Genomic DNA, 13,405 nt, shown 5'->3' with positions numbered 1-13,405 from the left:
CAAACATATACCCAAGACAACGGCAATCGGCGCGGTTGAAAAGTAACAACAGTAATTGGTCCGGAGGACTAGCACAATACACGATGGATAGAGAAGAAAAAATGATGACGTCTTTAGTAGGCCGTCAGTATGCAGCAAGTGTATGATCCTGAGAAGCACCAAAAGAGACGCAGGTTTGACACAGCACAACAGTTTCAGCATAATGAACAGTCGTTTTATGGAGGGGATGAGGCGGTCACTGTTGTTTGCATTCCTCCGGGTTCACGTTGTTGTTAGCCGCTGCACCCCGCCCTTTGGGTGGGCCGCGTCGTCTGGCGGGGAGGTCTGCATCCGAATCCGAATCCTGGACAAAATAACATTTAAGCTGAGGAACATCCGTCGAGATAGCGGAAAACGGACAAACCTCGTCCTCGAAACGGTCATCGTCGTCATCATCTTCATCCATGTCTTCAAACTCATCATCGTCATCATCCAAATCTTCGTACTCAAGCGCCTTTCCAGTGAAGAAGTCAATGGCACGAGGGATGATCTGCGACCGAAGTAAGCATATCAATTGCGCGACTAACAAAGGTTCTAGACGAACCTTTTCCTTGATATCCTCGCCGATTTGATAATCCACCTCCAGTTTCTCTTCGAGTTCTTCTAGGTCTACCTCATCCATCTCGTCAGCGGCGTCCTCGTTGGGCGGCTCTGGAGGCGAGAAGAAGTTGAAGAAGGACTCTGTCGGGCGAGCCTTGCGGACCACGCGAGTCCGGTTCGTGTCTAGAACGACATGAATTAGTATGAAGTTTTTTTTATTGAGAGAATGAGACACCAGTGAGGTCGGAAAACTTACTTTTATTCCTCTGCTTCTTAAGCTCAAATTCTTTCGTCAGGTCCTTGGCTTCCTTCCACTTGATTTCTGTACCGATCGCGCGATCGTACATGAAATCACCCGAGTAACCAATCTCCTCCTGGTAAAGATATGTCTTCTCGAGCACATCGTTCTCAAAGTACTCATTCGGGCTGAACACAAAGGAGAGCTTGAAACCGAGCTTGGAGTCCGTGGATGGCAAGTACGAGAGGTGGATGTCAATCAGATGCTTGAGCGCGCCGGCATCCCGATCTGTGATGATCTCCGACAGACCCACATGGTTCCTCAGTGCAGTAAGCCAGAATTCGGGAATGGGGGCGGCGGGAGAGTCGACCACCTCTTTTGACAGAGGCGAGTAGTCGGAGTCGTCCTTCGCGGACTCCTTCTCACCAGCCTCCACCTCCTCAGGCGTTGGCTGGGCAGCACCGGTGATAATGGCATGTCGGCGCTCGTACAATGGCTTTTGCAGCTCGTTGTACTGCACGCAGATTTAGCGATCGCGCCTACAAGCCGAACGAGATGGCGGGATCACCGACCTTTTTCTCCAGCTCGAGGCATTCCCTCTTGTACTGATTTTGCAGTTCAACCTGCTTGACCTGCACGCCTTTCAGCGCCTCCACGCTCTTTTTGACTTCAGCAGGCAGGCTCTCGATGTATCCTGAACTCTTTCCGACCAGACTAGACAATTTTCCTTGCACTAGACCAAGCATGGCCTGTTGCACGGCATTTGGAGAGTCCTCCTCTTCCTCTTCACCTTCATTGTCTTCGGTGATGTCGGGGACAGTAGGACGAGAGAGGCCGGCCGCAATGGGTGCGTGTGTCAGGGGTGTATTTTGGGGAGTTGGTGCGGTGAGATCGACCTGGTTAATGGTAATGTTGTCAGACATGGCGGGCTGATGAGTGCGGTTGTGGATGGGAGAGGGAGGAGGATATGGTGGGGGAGAGGGATCAAGAGCCCAGAAACGATGCAGGACAGGACCGAAAAAAAGCCACGCCGGCGGAGTTTGAATTTATAGTAACTCGTGGCTTTTACATTTACATTTCACCCAGCCGCTGCGTTCAATCTCGAGCAGCAACGGAATCGCGAGGCAGTATGTTGGGCGCAGGGCAGGTGCAGAGCCGAAGATTTAGATTCCAAAGATTCTAACCCAACGTAATGCCTTGCTAATCTCTGCGATATGATGTACGTAACAGATATTTATGTAGAGCCACATCTAACATGTGTACTGAAACGATCGACATAAGCTGTATATGAGTTATAACTTATATGCGCTTCATGCACTTTGCTGATAATGCATTGCTTCACGATCCAGACAGCGAAAGGGGAATAAGATGTGGTATACTGTCAACCTCGGTTATTACTGTGTGATCACCTTGATGCGAACTTGTTGCTGGTGTGTCCGTACAGTGATACTAAGACTAGAAGGCGGAATTCCGAAATCCGTATATGAATCCGCTCGGTAGGCCGTAATTGGCTGCTCGCGCAAACCACATGTATGGCAGGTATTTACAAATCACTTCCATATACTCACAACTTACACCTTCTCATAGACGTACAAATAGGCTAGTTTCTTCAACTCATGCACGCTCTCCACATCCGCCTTGACCACCTTTTCATCGTTGAACAACACCCACCCCTCGTCCGCCGCCCCGGAGTCTTCAACGCGGATATGGGCCACGTAATGTCCAGAGTGCACGGACGGCCCTTTGTGCGAGATGAACGCCTTGAGCTTATACCTGGCCGGTAGATCCGACGAACCACCCGGACCAGACGACGATGGCGCCTCCATGGCCGCAGCGGTCGGCACGTCTTCCCCATTATCGTCCGGATGAGAGAACAGCCACTCTACCGCACGTTCCGCGTCCCCGCCCTGCACGAACAGTCAGCAGACACTTCCCGATAAGCCACATCTGCTCACTGTCTCGCGCAGCGCCTTGCGCGCCTGTGCGTGGGTGAAGCCCATCTCGCTGAGCATGTCCACCTGCTCCTGCGACGGCTCGGGCCCGCCCGCACCCGATCCCGACACTTGGATCGGAGCATCGATGTCTAGAACCATTTGTATAAGTCAGAGTCAGCCGCAGTGCAGGAGCAGTCCACTAGCCGGGATCTTCCATATGAGCAAATAGCCATTCCATCGCCGCCTCCGCGTCGCTATTCCCCGTGGCAAGCAAGGCCTTCTGACACCGGATGGTGGGGAACCCCATAGCTTCCAGCTGAGCCATAGCCGCCTCGTTGAATTGTGGAAGACCAGGGGCGGCTATCAGGAATAAAGAATTATAGGTCATGCAAGTTAGTACCCTGATAGATGTTCGTACCTGCTTTATCATCGGGCAGCTCCGTCTCCCCCGATTGCAGACCCCGCCCGAGATACTCATCTAGCCGCAATGTGTCCGAGACGTTCAATGGAATATCTGGCCGGCAGCGTCAGGATTGCATCCTGATACGTAAGCCGCAAACTTAAGATACCTAGCTTCGACGGCACCCAATTCACAAGCTGGAACTTTTTCGCGTGCAGTACGAGCACCTGCGGGAACGTTGCAAACCTTGATCGTCTGCGAGCGCACGCCGCGAGTCAGCAAAATGACACACGGCGAACAGAAAGGTCCCCACTTCGTCGCGATGACGTTCTTCTGACACCCAGGGCATGTGTACTCCAGCGCCTCCACTCCAGTCAGGGTGCTCAGGCAATCGCCCAACCGGACCTCCTCATAAAGCGTCTTCCCCTCGGCGTCCTTCCCCTTCTCGACGGCCGGTACCGCGATGCTTACCACATCCATACCGTCCACCCGGTACCTCACTCGCTTGCACTCCCCGCACTCCAGGCGCTGCTCCATTCCAAACTCAAATATATCCGTCGGCTCTTTCCCCCCGTTGCCCACCTTCTTCGCGTGTCGCCGGAGCACCGTGAGGAGATGCGTAAAGAACTCCTCAGAGTCCTGCTGCCGCATCGTCGAGAACTCCTCGTGCCCTTTCCCAATGAGCGCTTTAAACCCGCTCGGCCGGACACCCTCCTGGAACACGGGTGTGGGAGAATCGTGTGCGAGTGGATTTATCGCCTTCGGGTCGGTCATCCCTGAGTTGGTCGGCCGCGGGTGTGAGTACCGTCCTGAAAGCAGACCGTCGGCGAGCTTGTGCATTTGGCAGTCGACGCAGTCCGCAGGGAGCGTCTCGGTGCATGTGTACCAGTGTGCCGAAGCAGACGGGTAATACCGCTCTTGGAAAACGGGCAACGAGAAGACGGTCTGTATCACCGAGGCCATATAGCAGCTGCAGAATGGTTAGGATCATACGCTGTGTCCAATGATTGGCTCACCTGTTTCCAAGGTTCGACAAGCCGGTCAAGCCTGGTCCGAAAACTGGCTCCAACGCTTTTCCATCTTCCCCGGTGAGTGAGAAATCGAACTTAAGATTGTGTTCGATTTGCTAGGTCACTGCGAGTCAGCGATCCGTAATCAGATATGGTTATGTACACACACCAGCTCGGTCATGGACTTTTCCGTTTTCGTTTGCGTTTGGACATTGATACCAAAAGCGGCGAGATGGGCAGCAAGTTCTGGGTCTTGCTTGGCATCATTGCATGTATAACAGTATATATCTGAGAGGCGACGAGTGCGCATGAATGGCATATTCATACGTGGGTTCTGTATACGCACCGGCATTGCCCTCCGGAGTAATCGTGCCCAGTTTGACACTGATCGGGTGATGTGTCTCTTCATAATGCCGCAGACCATGTCCATTTCCACCGAGACCCCCGTATTGCTGTCTTCCGCAGCCAAGTGCGCCGCATGTAAGACAAAGCCACAAATTCTCCTTGAGGTCACATTTCGAGCAGTGCGCCAGCCCTTCATAAGACGACACTAGGTGAAAATATTGAAATATAACACGGAAAAACGCACCGGAAGCCGGTATAGGGCCTGTAGAAAGCTGCTGTAGGGTCAGGGTATGCTCGCAGGGGAGAATCTCCTCCTCCCATGCCTTCACCTCGGACTGCCGGGCAGAGGACAGCGACTGCATAACACCATCGCTGAGTCCCTTGACGTGAGGATCCAGCATCGCGTTTTGGATCTCCAACCCGTTCTCGGGATCACACTTCCAGCACTTCAAGGCAGTCTTGTGCTCATACTTATCTTCGTCGCGATCTTCGACGATCGCGAGCTTCGTCATCTTCGCAGGAGGCTCCTCATCATCCGCCTAAGCCGCGAATGTCAGCTAAACTTATAGGACTTTAAGTTGAGGGCATACACGGCTCGCAGAAGGCTTCAGCTTACGCTTGACGTTTAGCGTGAAGTGATGTCCCGTCTTCTGCGCGTGTGTGCGGGCATGATGGCGTTCCCTGCCTAAGCATCCGCCATTGAAGCAAGCCAAGCATACATCGATGCCGAGTGGATGATCCTGTTTCGAGTGAGTACTAACATGTCATGGAGGACATGGTCCCGACCCCACCTGATTGTCAAAGCACTGCGTACATTCCTCTCGGTGAACGGACTGGGAAAGTCTGGGGGGCTGTAGTCGAGCTATATCTGCGATATGAGCACAGCTAGCCATGTTGAACGGCTGGCGACAGTGAATAAGTTTTTCAGGTCAACGCTCGCACTTGTTGCAAAGTAGATTCAGGTATGATATTTTTCACAGTTTTCTGGCTGTACAAATAGCTTTTTTAAGTGGTGGGCTCGCAGACGCGAGCAAAAAGAGTAGCCGCAAGGGGAAGGAAGAGGGGGAGGAGGAGGAGGAAGGAAAGCATAATTAGAGGAATATATGCTCTTATGGTCTCGAGACGCCCGCTGATTAAGCAGGACGACCTGGACGAGGACAGTCGAGCCTGGGGAGCGCTCCTCATCCGTCTCTTTGTTTTCTTTCAATTTCGTCGTTCGTTTTTGCCGCTACGAACCCGTAGCCGGTAAGGAGCAAATTCTAGACGCGATTTTTCGAAATTGACAGTCCACTACTTAGTACTGGCACGGGCTCGACCTCCGCTGGCGGAACATAATACGCTAGTCATCTCTCGGACTCAGGATGCCACTCTCAGGCTCGATAGACTTGTCTCTCGCGATACAATCACTACACGTTCGGATCGCAGACCTCGGTAGACGTGAGCAAGAGGCCCGCAATATTCTACAGTACATCTGTGACCAGAAACATGTCCTAGAAGCTGAGCGTGCGTGTCTCGAAGCACAGCTCAATCCTTTCAACAGATTGCCCACCGAACTGCTCATTCAAATTTTCCTCCACTACGTGTACGCTGATGATTCTGGAAGTTCAAACGACGGCAGCTCTAGCTTCTACCGGCCACTGACCTTGGTGGGCATCTGCCAACGATGGCGCACGGTCGCCTTTGCCGCCTCGGCGTTGTGGACTCGTGTCTTGTTTTCGCACCCCCACATGGTCTCTCTGTTCCTCGAACATTCTCGCGGCGCTCGTCTGGACCTAGTGGGTGGCACCCCGCAACCGCCGTATGTCTCTTCGGATTTCTTCCAGAGCATCCGCGACGCTCTCGCACGGGTGCGCTCGATTTCGTGGAGCTCTTGCACCGAATCTGTCCGTGTTATCTTCGAAGCCGTCGCCGGCGCGCTCTCTCTTCCGAGCTTGGAAAATCTGGACCTGGTTGCCCAAGCGCCTGGTTTATCGACTAGCCGGCGTTTATCCTCCGGCACGTCGCTCCCAGCTCTTCGGACTTTTCGTCTCGGCTTGGTCTCCCTCTCCACTCTACCTATCTGCCAGCTTCCGGCTTTGCGCTCCCTCACCCTCAGCTTTCCTCCTGGCGAAAGGCATGTCCGATTGGAGTTATCTGCGCTCTGTGCGCTGTTGTCTCGCGCACCAAACTTGCATGATCTTATTCTGGACGATGCCATACCCGTCATGGACGTTTATGTTCTTCTGGGATCTAGCTTCGGCAACTTACAGGGCCTGCAGCCGCCTTACTTTGCATCGAAGACACCCATCCACACCCGATCTATTGCTATGTCTCAGCTGCGTCGGCTCGACTGGAGCTTTGCACCACCCCAGGATCTGTGGCTTTGGTTCAGCTTCTTGGAGACTCCTTCACTTATCCGACTTGATCTCTGCCTCAACAAGGGGAGTGTAAGGTGGGAACAGAGCTATGAGCACTTTGCGCGAAACCAGCTCATATCCCCGATTATCGGTGGGGCCCCGGATCCCGTCCATCTAGAAAAACTAGAGGAACTCAGCATTGAGTGTGTCGATATAGAAGGTCTAGTGACGGTGCTAAAGAAGCTCCATTTCTCCCGTCTGAAGAAGCTTGCTCTTGTTTACATCCCTCCCCACATGGACCGCATACTGTTTCTGCCCCAGCTCCCTCGCCAGGAGTCTATTTTCCGTGAGCCACGTCTCCTGCTTTTGACAAATCTCTCTCTTGCCTACCTCCAATTGGACCCTGAGAACTTCCAGCTGATGCTGCGCTACATGCCCCTCCTTGAGTCTTTCTCCCTGCGCACATGCCCCGGTGCCGGAAAGGTGATCTGCACCCTCTCTGGCGGCTCGTGCACCAATGCGCACCGCAACCCCACGAGGATCTGGGTGTGCTCGCGCCTGCGCGAGATCAAGCTCTTTGATTGCGCCGACGTGAAGTTTAGCTGCCTCTCGGGGCTGATCCGGGCCAGGAGCGCGAGCGTGCGGGCTAACGAGGGGAGTGGTGCGAATGCGGGGGTGGCTGCGAGGCCCGACCAGAGGCCTATCAGGCCGCTCAAGAGGTATCCGTGCCTTGCCCAAGGTGGACCTCCTGCGACACCGCCTAGGAAGCTGACTGTGGGAGGCGCATCATCTCCTGTGACTGCAGACACGCCCAATAGAGGCTCCGTGTCGGGGTGGAACGCGCCGCTGGAGGTCTCGACCCCGACGAAGATCGACTCCGTGTGCGTTGACGGGTGTGTGTGCGTCTCGGAGATAGAGGCCATGACGCTGCAGGAGCTGGGTGTCTCGAGCGTTGTTTGGTATCCCTGAGTTGCGGCCACGACTATGCTGGATGTCGTGCGCATGTTTCGTGATTTCGTGCATCGCATCGCATCGCGCACTCTTTGTTCCTCCTACTTACAACCATCTTTTCCGTCTACTCCTCGCGTAGTCTACACTCCTCTGACGCTCGTTTACAGCTCTCACGATTCTTCCTCGGCGCACGTCTTGTATCACGCTCGTCCAGTATTTGGTACCACCGATTTAATTCTGTGATTTTTGCCGTCTGTTGTTGATCGAGGATTGCCTCGAGGGGGTTTCCAGAACGCGTTCCCATGCCAAGGCCGAGGTAATCTCCTCGTGTCCACACTCAACGCCCTCAGATTGGGCCGTGTATACTTGCGTCCGCGCTGCCGTACATGCCGTTGATGTTTTGCCTCATCTGTCTCGAGTCGATGCGTCTGTGCAGCGACTCGCCCTGCCGCGCACATCGTGGCTGCTCCAGCCTCCCTCTCCTGCGAGTATATAAGCACAAGCCCAGGGCCCGTTGAGTACTTCCTCCTCCTCCGCGTATTGGCACCGACGGCGACTCGGGCGCCGCTGACGACTTTCCTTCTGTACAGTCTTTATATTGTATCCGTATTCTGGTGTATCTCCACGACGACATGGTCCGACGGCAGGCGTTTTTGCTGCCCATACTCGCCGCGGCGTACACAGCGGCGCACGGCTTCGTGAGCCAGGTCATCATCGACGGCACGGACTATGCGGGGAACCTCCCCGCGAAATACGAAGGTGCGCGTCGCTGTCCCTCTGCTGCACGGGCACAGGCGCATTTTTGCCCCAGGTGCCAGCCCCATCCGCATGATCTCGACGATAGATCCGGTCAAGGGCGCGGACAACTCGAACATCAACTGCGGCATGGGTGCGGAGCTCGCGGAGATCGTCGCGCCTGCGAGCCCGGGGAGCAACGTCACTTTCCAATGGACGGGGGGCGCGGACGGGGGGGAGAACGTGCGCGCTGTTCGTATGGCTGCGATCGACATGCTGAACTCTGTGCAGTGGCCACACACCGTGGGCCCGTTGATGACCTACATGGCGTCCTGCGGCTCCGTCAGCTGCTCGGAATTCAACGGCTCTACCGCCGAGTGGTTCAAGATCGACGAGATCGGAATGAAGGGCCAGAACAGCTGGTACCAGGCAGACATAGGTGCGCCCGTGCTCCTGTGTGTGTTTTACGGCCGACGTATGGGACGGGTGTGCGTGCAGCGGATGGCGACTCGTACACCATCACCCTTCCGCAGAACATCAACCCCGGGGGATATCTGATTCGCCACGAGGTGTGTGCTGCCGCCCGTCCCCCAATCTGCCTCCTGCATCCCGAGGACTCACGCGGCGGCGGCAGATAATTTCGCTCCAACAAGCGGTGAGCGTCGGCGGCGCCGAGTTCTACGTGTCGTGCACGCAGGTGCAGATGGGCGGGAGCAGCTCCGGGACGCCGAACGACACGGTCGCGTTCCCCGGCGGGTATTCCGACACGGACCCTGGCATCTACGTGCCCGACGTGCGTCCCCTGCGCGCGATTCGGACTGTGCGCGGCGGAGCTGACCTGCCCGCAGCTGTTTGACCCCAGCTTCACCGACTACGTCTTCCCGGGGCCCCCCGTGTCGAACCTGGCGTACCCGGGCGACGGCGAGATCACGCCGGCGCTGACTGCCTCCGCGACGTACCCGTCGGGGACCGCGATCCCATCGTACGCGCCAGCTGGTTCCGGTGGGGCCTCCAGCCCGATGGAGACAGCTTCCGGCACTGGAGGCGCATCAGGGCCCGCAGAGACTGGATCCGCGGCGGGCACCACCCAGGGTGGGACTGGCACTGGGCGCACCTGCTCGCTGAGGTCGAATCCCTCCTCGAGCCCCGTTGCGCTGAGCCGGCGGTTCCACGAGGGAGTCATGCGCCGGCTGAGGCGGTCTGTTTTGGCCCCGTCCTCTTCGTAGAGGTCTTGGGCTGGGCTCGCCGGGGCAGCTGGGTGTGCTTGGCGAGGTACGGGATGTAATGTATGTTCCCCTATGTGTTGGGAGTGGACACGACTCGGATCTCACACTGTACTGCTCCGATTTCGATGGAAGGCGTGCTCCCTGGTGGGGCACGGCGAATGTGCGCGCGAGTCGGTGCGTCGATCGTGAGAGGGCTGTGAGCGCATTTGCCGGCGGGTGGACCTCGTCGAGGGCGGAAGGCTGGACGGCTGCCTTTGTGGACCACCGTCCTCCCCTATGTGGACGATCCGCCATCCGTCACGTCGATGGATCCCCCCGGGCTGGGTCGCTGTATCGTGCCCTCGCCACCCTGAGCCCGCCAAGCGAGTGGCCTGCAGCGGCTGCTGAGAGCAGAGAGGCCTACGGGATGTCCGAGCACTCTCAGAGGGGGCCTGGCTCCAGATTGCATTTCAGAACAGACTGCTCAGCTGGTGGCGGCGGGGAACGCCTGCCTGCGCCGTGCGCCGTGCGCCGTCAGCATTGCAATGAGCGAGGCCCACGGTGTAGCCCTGGCCACGGTCGGCCTCATCCCAAGTTGCCTTGGGGCCTGGTATGTCATTGCTTTTTTCGGGATGTCTGGGTGACATCGTGACGGCAGGTGGAACCGTGATCGACAAGAGAGTGCTGGCGGATATGCAGAGTGTATCCGACGCCGGGCTGCACCGTATATTACCTCGCCCTGCACTCGCTGCCCTTCCTCCTCCTCCTCCTCCTCCGCCATGTCTGCCTCCCACCTCTCCGTCGACGACCTTTCTGCGCTATCCAAGGGACAGGTGCCTTTCGAGCTCGCTGCTGCCCTCGTCTACCCGTCGCTTGCGCCTCAAGATGCGTATCCCTCAAGCTCGGCCTCGTATCCCACCAGACAAGACGCCTTCCCCGCATACCCCTCTGCTGGATACCACTATGTCAATGACCAGCCAAGCACCTTTTCCCCTGCCGGATTTCCGTCGGGGGACATTTCTCTGCACGACGCCATCGCCGAGGCGCTTGTGACAGCCCAGCTTCAGCAGCACCCCCCTAGTCCGCCTTCGCACATGCATTATCCAGTCCGCTGGCCTGCGGCCGACAACTTTGGCCCATTCAACATGGCCCACGGCACCATCGGTCCCTCGGTGCACCAGGACATGCCCTTGCTGCATCCGCAAGCCGCCGTTGCCCCAGAGAGTGCATACCAGCCACTGCCTCCAGACGCTCACCGCTCGGCCGCTCAGCCCGCATGGTCGGTCTCGGGCTCGTTAGACCCAGTCACCGGGGTCTTCCAACGTTCCTCGGAGCACCCAAGGATGCGCACGGCCCAGGCTTGCGAGAAATGCCGTATCAGAAAAGCAAAGGTGCGTCCATGCGTTGTCTGCCGACATTTGCATCTCCTAACCGCGGTGGATGTTGCAGTGTAGCGGAGAGCACCCGTTTTGCCAGAGGTGCCGCTCGAGAGGCCTTCTCTGCGAGTATGCGCCCGAGCGCAGGATGCGTGGTCCGAACAAAAACAAGCGCAAGAGCGTCAGCGGAACTGGCCCCGACCGTCGCTCATCGACGCCGCACTCCGAGCGCAGGATGTCGGTCGCCTCGACGAGCTCAAGCTCAAGCGAGGCCGACCACCCCGTCCTCGACATCCCTCCTGCCGTCGTGGCTGCCGTCGTGGCGTCCGCAGCCCACTCCCCCGAGCTGATCTCCCCATCGCCCTTCGTCGACCCAGCCCGGCCACACTCCCACCCGAGCCCCCTCCGCTTCGGCCTCCCGGAGCCCATCGAGCCCATCCCCGTGCACACACCCGAGCAGCAGCACATCGGCCGCCGCCCGCGCCCGCCTCCGCTCAACCTCGACAGCGCCTCGTTCTTCCCCGCGCTCCCGTCCGGGCCCAGCGAGCACACCGTCCCCGCCTCCGCAGTCCCCGCCGGCTTCGCCGACGACACGACGCCCACCGTGCACCCCGCCGCGCGGCGTGCGTCCCTCCCGGCATACCTCGCCGTCACCCCCAGCGCGGGCGACGGCGCCCCGGCGAGCTTCTCGCCCTCGGACTCGGTCCCGCCGACGATGGACACGCTCTCGGTGCACTCGCACTCGCGCTCAAACTCCAACTCCAACTCGACGCCCGGCTCGCTGCACGCGCCGCTCACCCCGCTGTCGCTACCGGACAGTATGCCCGCGCACGGAGACATCGCGTACCCGGGCGACTTTGACTTGGGCACGTTGGGCGCCGTCGAGCACGGCAAGGAGGGCGGCCAGGCGGGCTTTGACCAGACGGTGGCCGATGTGCTGCGCTCGCCTCTGCTCGACCCGGCGGGAAAGCCGCCTGGTGTGGTGCGGTGGAACGGGGAGGTCGAGACGATCCCATCGGAGTAATGCTGCGACGTGCGAACATCTAGCGTTTCGTCTTTTGCTGTAGCGATACTTTGTTCCAAAATCTGATACCATGTATGTATTATATTCCTCGATCTACATCTCGCTGTCTCTATCTCTACCTCTCGTCTGTCGTCTCCTGTATCCGTTCCGTGACATTGTCGTCATTTCGCCTGCTCTACAGCCTATCATAGATGCATTTGGCCGAACCACTAGTGTGTTTGCGCAAGACAGTGATGCAGTCTCTGCAATGGGCAAACTTCATACAGACATCACGACGCACTGAATCTACCGACTATGATCCATTTACAGAAAGCACCACAGCTTCTCCTCTACCGGATGCACCAATCTCCCATATAGTGACCTCTAGTCCTGCGCCATTGCGTCCATCTAGGAGGAACTGCACCTCTATCGTTGCATAGCGGTCCTTTTTCTTCGCAGCCTCCTGGGCTACGAACGAGATCGACGTGAGGAACGTTTCCTTCTCCAGAGTCTTTTCCTTGACCTCGATCTCATCTTCCTCCTCCTCGTCCTCCAGCGGTTCCTCGTCTTCGTCCTTCGGGGGCTTGATCTTCTCAATCTTCACCCCCTCCTTCGCCTCCCACACCTCGAATCCAACCTTGGACTCGCCGCCCTCGCCTACGTCCACCTTGAACCGGAGTGTTCTCCTGCACGGAAGGGGAGTGTCCTTCAGCACCGCAGGAATCCACTGTCCCCCAAGCGCGCCCTCTGCGTTTTCTTCGGGGAACAGCATTCCGATCGTCTTCGTCGTCGCCAGCGCCTGCGCCCACTTGCTCCCGCTCGCAAACGCCGTCCTCACCTCCCGCTCCTCCTCGGTGCCCTCCGCGAGCCCCGCCACCAGCTTCGCCTGCAGGGCACAGCCACGCGAGACGATCGTCGTCGGGTCGCCCGCGCCGCCCCCGACGACGGTGCCCGCGGTGAACGGCGTGACGACCGTCTCCTGGAACCCCTGCGCGAGCGCCTCGTCCAGCCCCGGCAGGCTCGCCGCGCCGCCGACGTACACGACCTCGTCGACGTCGTACACGTCCAGCCCCGCGCCCCCCACGAGCCGCGCCACGCACGCGCACACGCGGTCGTACACCGCGCGCACCTCCATGTCGAACCGCAGGCGCGTGATCGTGCCGGTAAAGTCCAGCCCGTCCTTGAGCGACTCGACGGAGCACGTCGCCGCGCCGGGCGACGCCGAGAGCGTGCGCTTCGTGTGCTCGACCGCGAGCCGCAGCTTCGCCTCCGCGCGGCGGGCCTGCGCGGCCC

General features: G+C 58.0%; 7 protein-coding genes across 7 annotated transcripts; 3 read left to right on the top strand and 4 right to left on the bottom strand.

Annotated features, from left to right (window-relative positions):
- Positions 1 to 235: 235 nt before the first annotated feature.
- FIBRA_01966 (uncharacterized protein) lies at positions 236 to 1,740 on the bottom strand (the record flags this gene model as incomplete). Its single annotated transcript, XM_012323834.1, has 5 exons — positions 236 to 343; positions 404 to 529; positions 584 to 762; positions 836 to 1,331; positions 1,390 to 1,740. The coding sequence occupies 5 exons, from the start codon at positions 1,738 to 1,740 to the stop codon at positions 236 to 238; spliced, it is 1,260 nt and encodes a 419-aa protein (XP_012179224.1).
- Positions 1,741 to 2,388: 648 nt separating this feature from the next.
- On the bottom strand, positions 2,389 to 2,910 carry FIBRA_01965 (uncharacterized protein; the record flags this gene model as incomplete). Its single annotated transcript, XM_012323833.1, has 2 exons — positions 2,389 to 2,724; positions 2,773 to 2,910. The coding sequence occupies 2 exons, from the start codon at positions 2,908 to 2,910 to the stop codon at positions 2,389 to 2,391; spliced, it is 474 nt and encodes a 157-aa protein (XP_012179223.1).
- A 40-nt stretch (positions 2,911 to 2,950) lies between these two features.
- FIBRA_01964 (uncharacterized protein) lies at positions 2,951 to 5,399 on the bottom strand (the record flags this gene model as incomplete). The annotated part of the gene is made up of 10 exons (XM_012323832.1): positions 2,951 to 3,111; positions 3,170 to 3,265; positions 3,321 to 3,406; positions 3,465 to 4,121; positions 4,168 to 4,277; positions 4,331 to 4,449; positions 4,508 to 4,711; positions 4,751 to 5,045; positions 5,097 to 5,246; positions 5,298 to 5,399. 10 exons carry the CDS (start codon positions 5,397 to 5,399, stop codon positions 2,951 to 2,953), a joined length of 1,980 nt encoding a protein of 659 aa, XP_012179222.1.
- A 468-nt stretch (positions 5,400 to 5,867) lies between these two features.
- On the top strand, positions 5,868 to 7,811 carry FIBRA_01963 (uncharacterized protein; the record flags this gene model as incomplete). The annotated part of the gene is made up of 1 exon (XM_012323831.1): positions 5,868 to 7,811. One exon carries the CDS (start codon positions 5,868 to 5,870, stop codon positions 7,809 to 7,811), a length of 1,944 nt encoding a protein of 647 aa, XP_012179221.1.
- Positions 7,812 to 8,425: 614 nt separating this feature from the next.
- On the top strand, positions 8,426 to 9,754 carry FIBRA_01962 (uncharacterized protein; the record flags this gene model as incomplete). The annotated part of the gene is made up of 6 exons (XM_012323830.1): positions 8,426 to 8,552; positions 8,605 to 8,771; positions 8,820 to 8,967; positions 9,027 to 9,097; positions 9,163 to 9,321; positions 9,377 to 9,754. The coding sequence occupies 6 exons, from the start codon at positions 8,426 to 8,428 to the stop codon at positions 9,752 to 9,754; spliced, it is 1,050 nt and encodes a 349-aa protein (XP_012179220.1).
- Positions 9,755 to 10,512: 758 nt separating this feature from the next.
- On the top strand, positions 10,513 to 12,133 carry FIBRA_01961 (uncharacterized protein; the record flags this gene model as incomplete). Its single annotated transcript, XM_012323829.1, has 2 exons — positions 10,513 to 11,124; positions 11,183 to 12,133. The coding sequence occupies 2 exons, from the start codon at positions 10,513 to 10,515 to the stop codon at positions 12,131 to 12,133; spliced, it is 1,563 nt and encodes a 520-aa protein (XP_012179219.1).
- Positions 12,134 to 12,425: 292 nt separating this feature from the next.
- On the bottom strand, positions 12,426 to 13,247 carry FIBRA_01960 (uncharacterized protein; the record flags this gene model as incomplete). The annotated part of the gene is made up of 1 exon (XM_012323828.1): positions 12,426 to 13,247. One exon carries the CDS (start codon positions 13,245 to 13,247, stop codon positions 12,426 to 12,428), a length of 822 nt encoding a protein of 273 aa, XP_012179218.1.
- Positions 13,248 to 13,405: the final 158 nt, after the last annotated feature.

Source organism: Fibroporia radiculosa (assembly GCF_000313525.1).
Source record: "Fibroporia radiculosa TFFH 294 genomic supercontigs, scaffold1029, whole genome shotgun sequence".
Taxonomy (NCBI): domain Eukaryota; kingdom Fungi; phylum Basidiomycota; class Agaricomycetes; order Polyporales; family Fibroporiaceae; genus Fibroporia; species Fibroporia radiculosa.
This window is presented reverse-complemented; position numbering and strand designations above follow the sequence as displayed.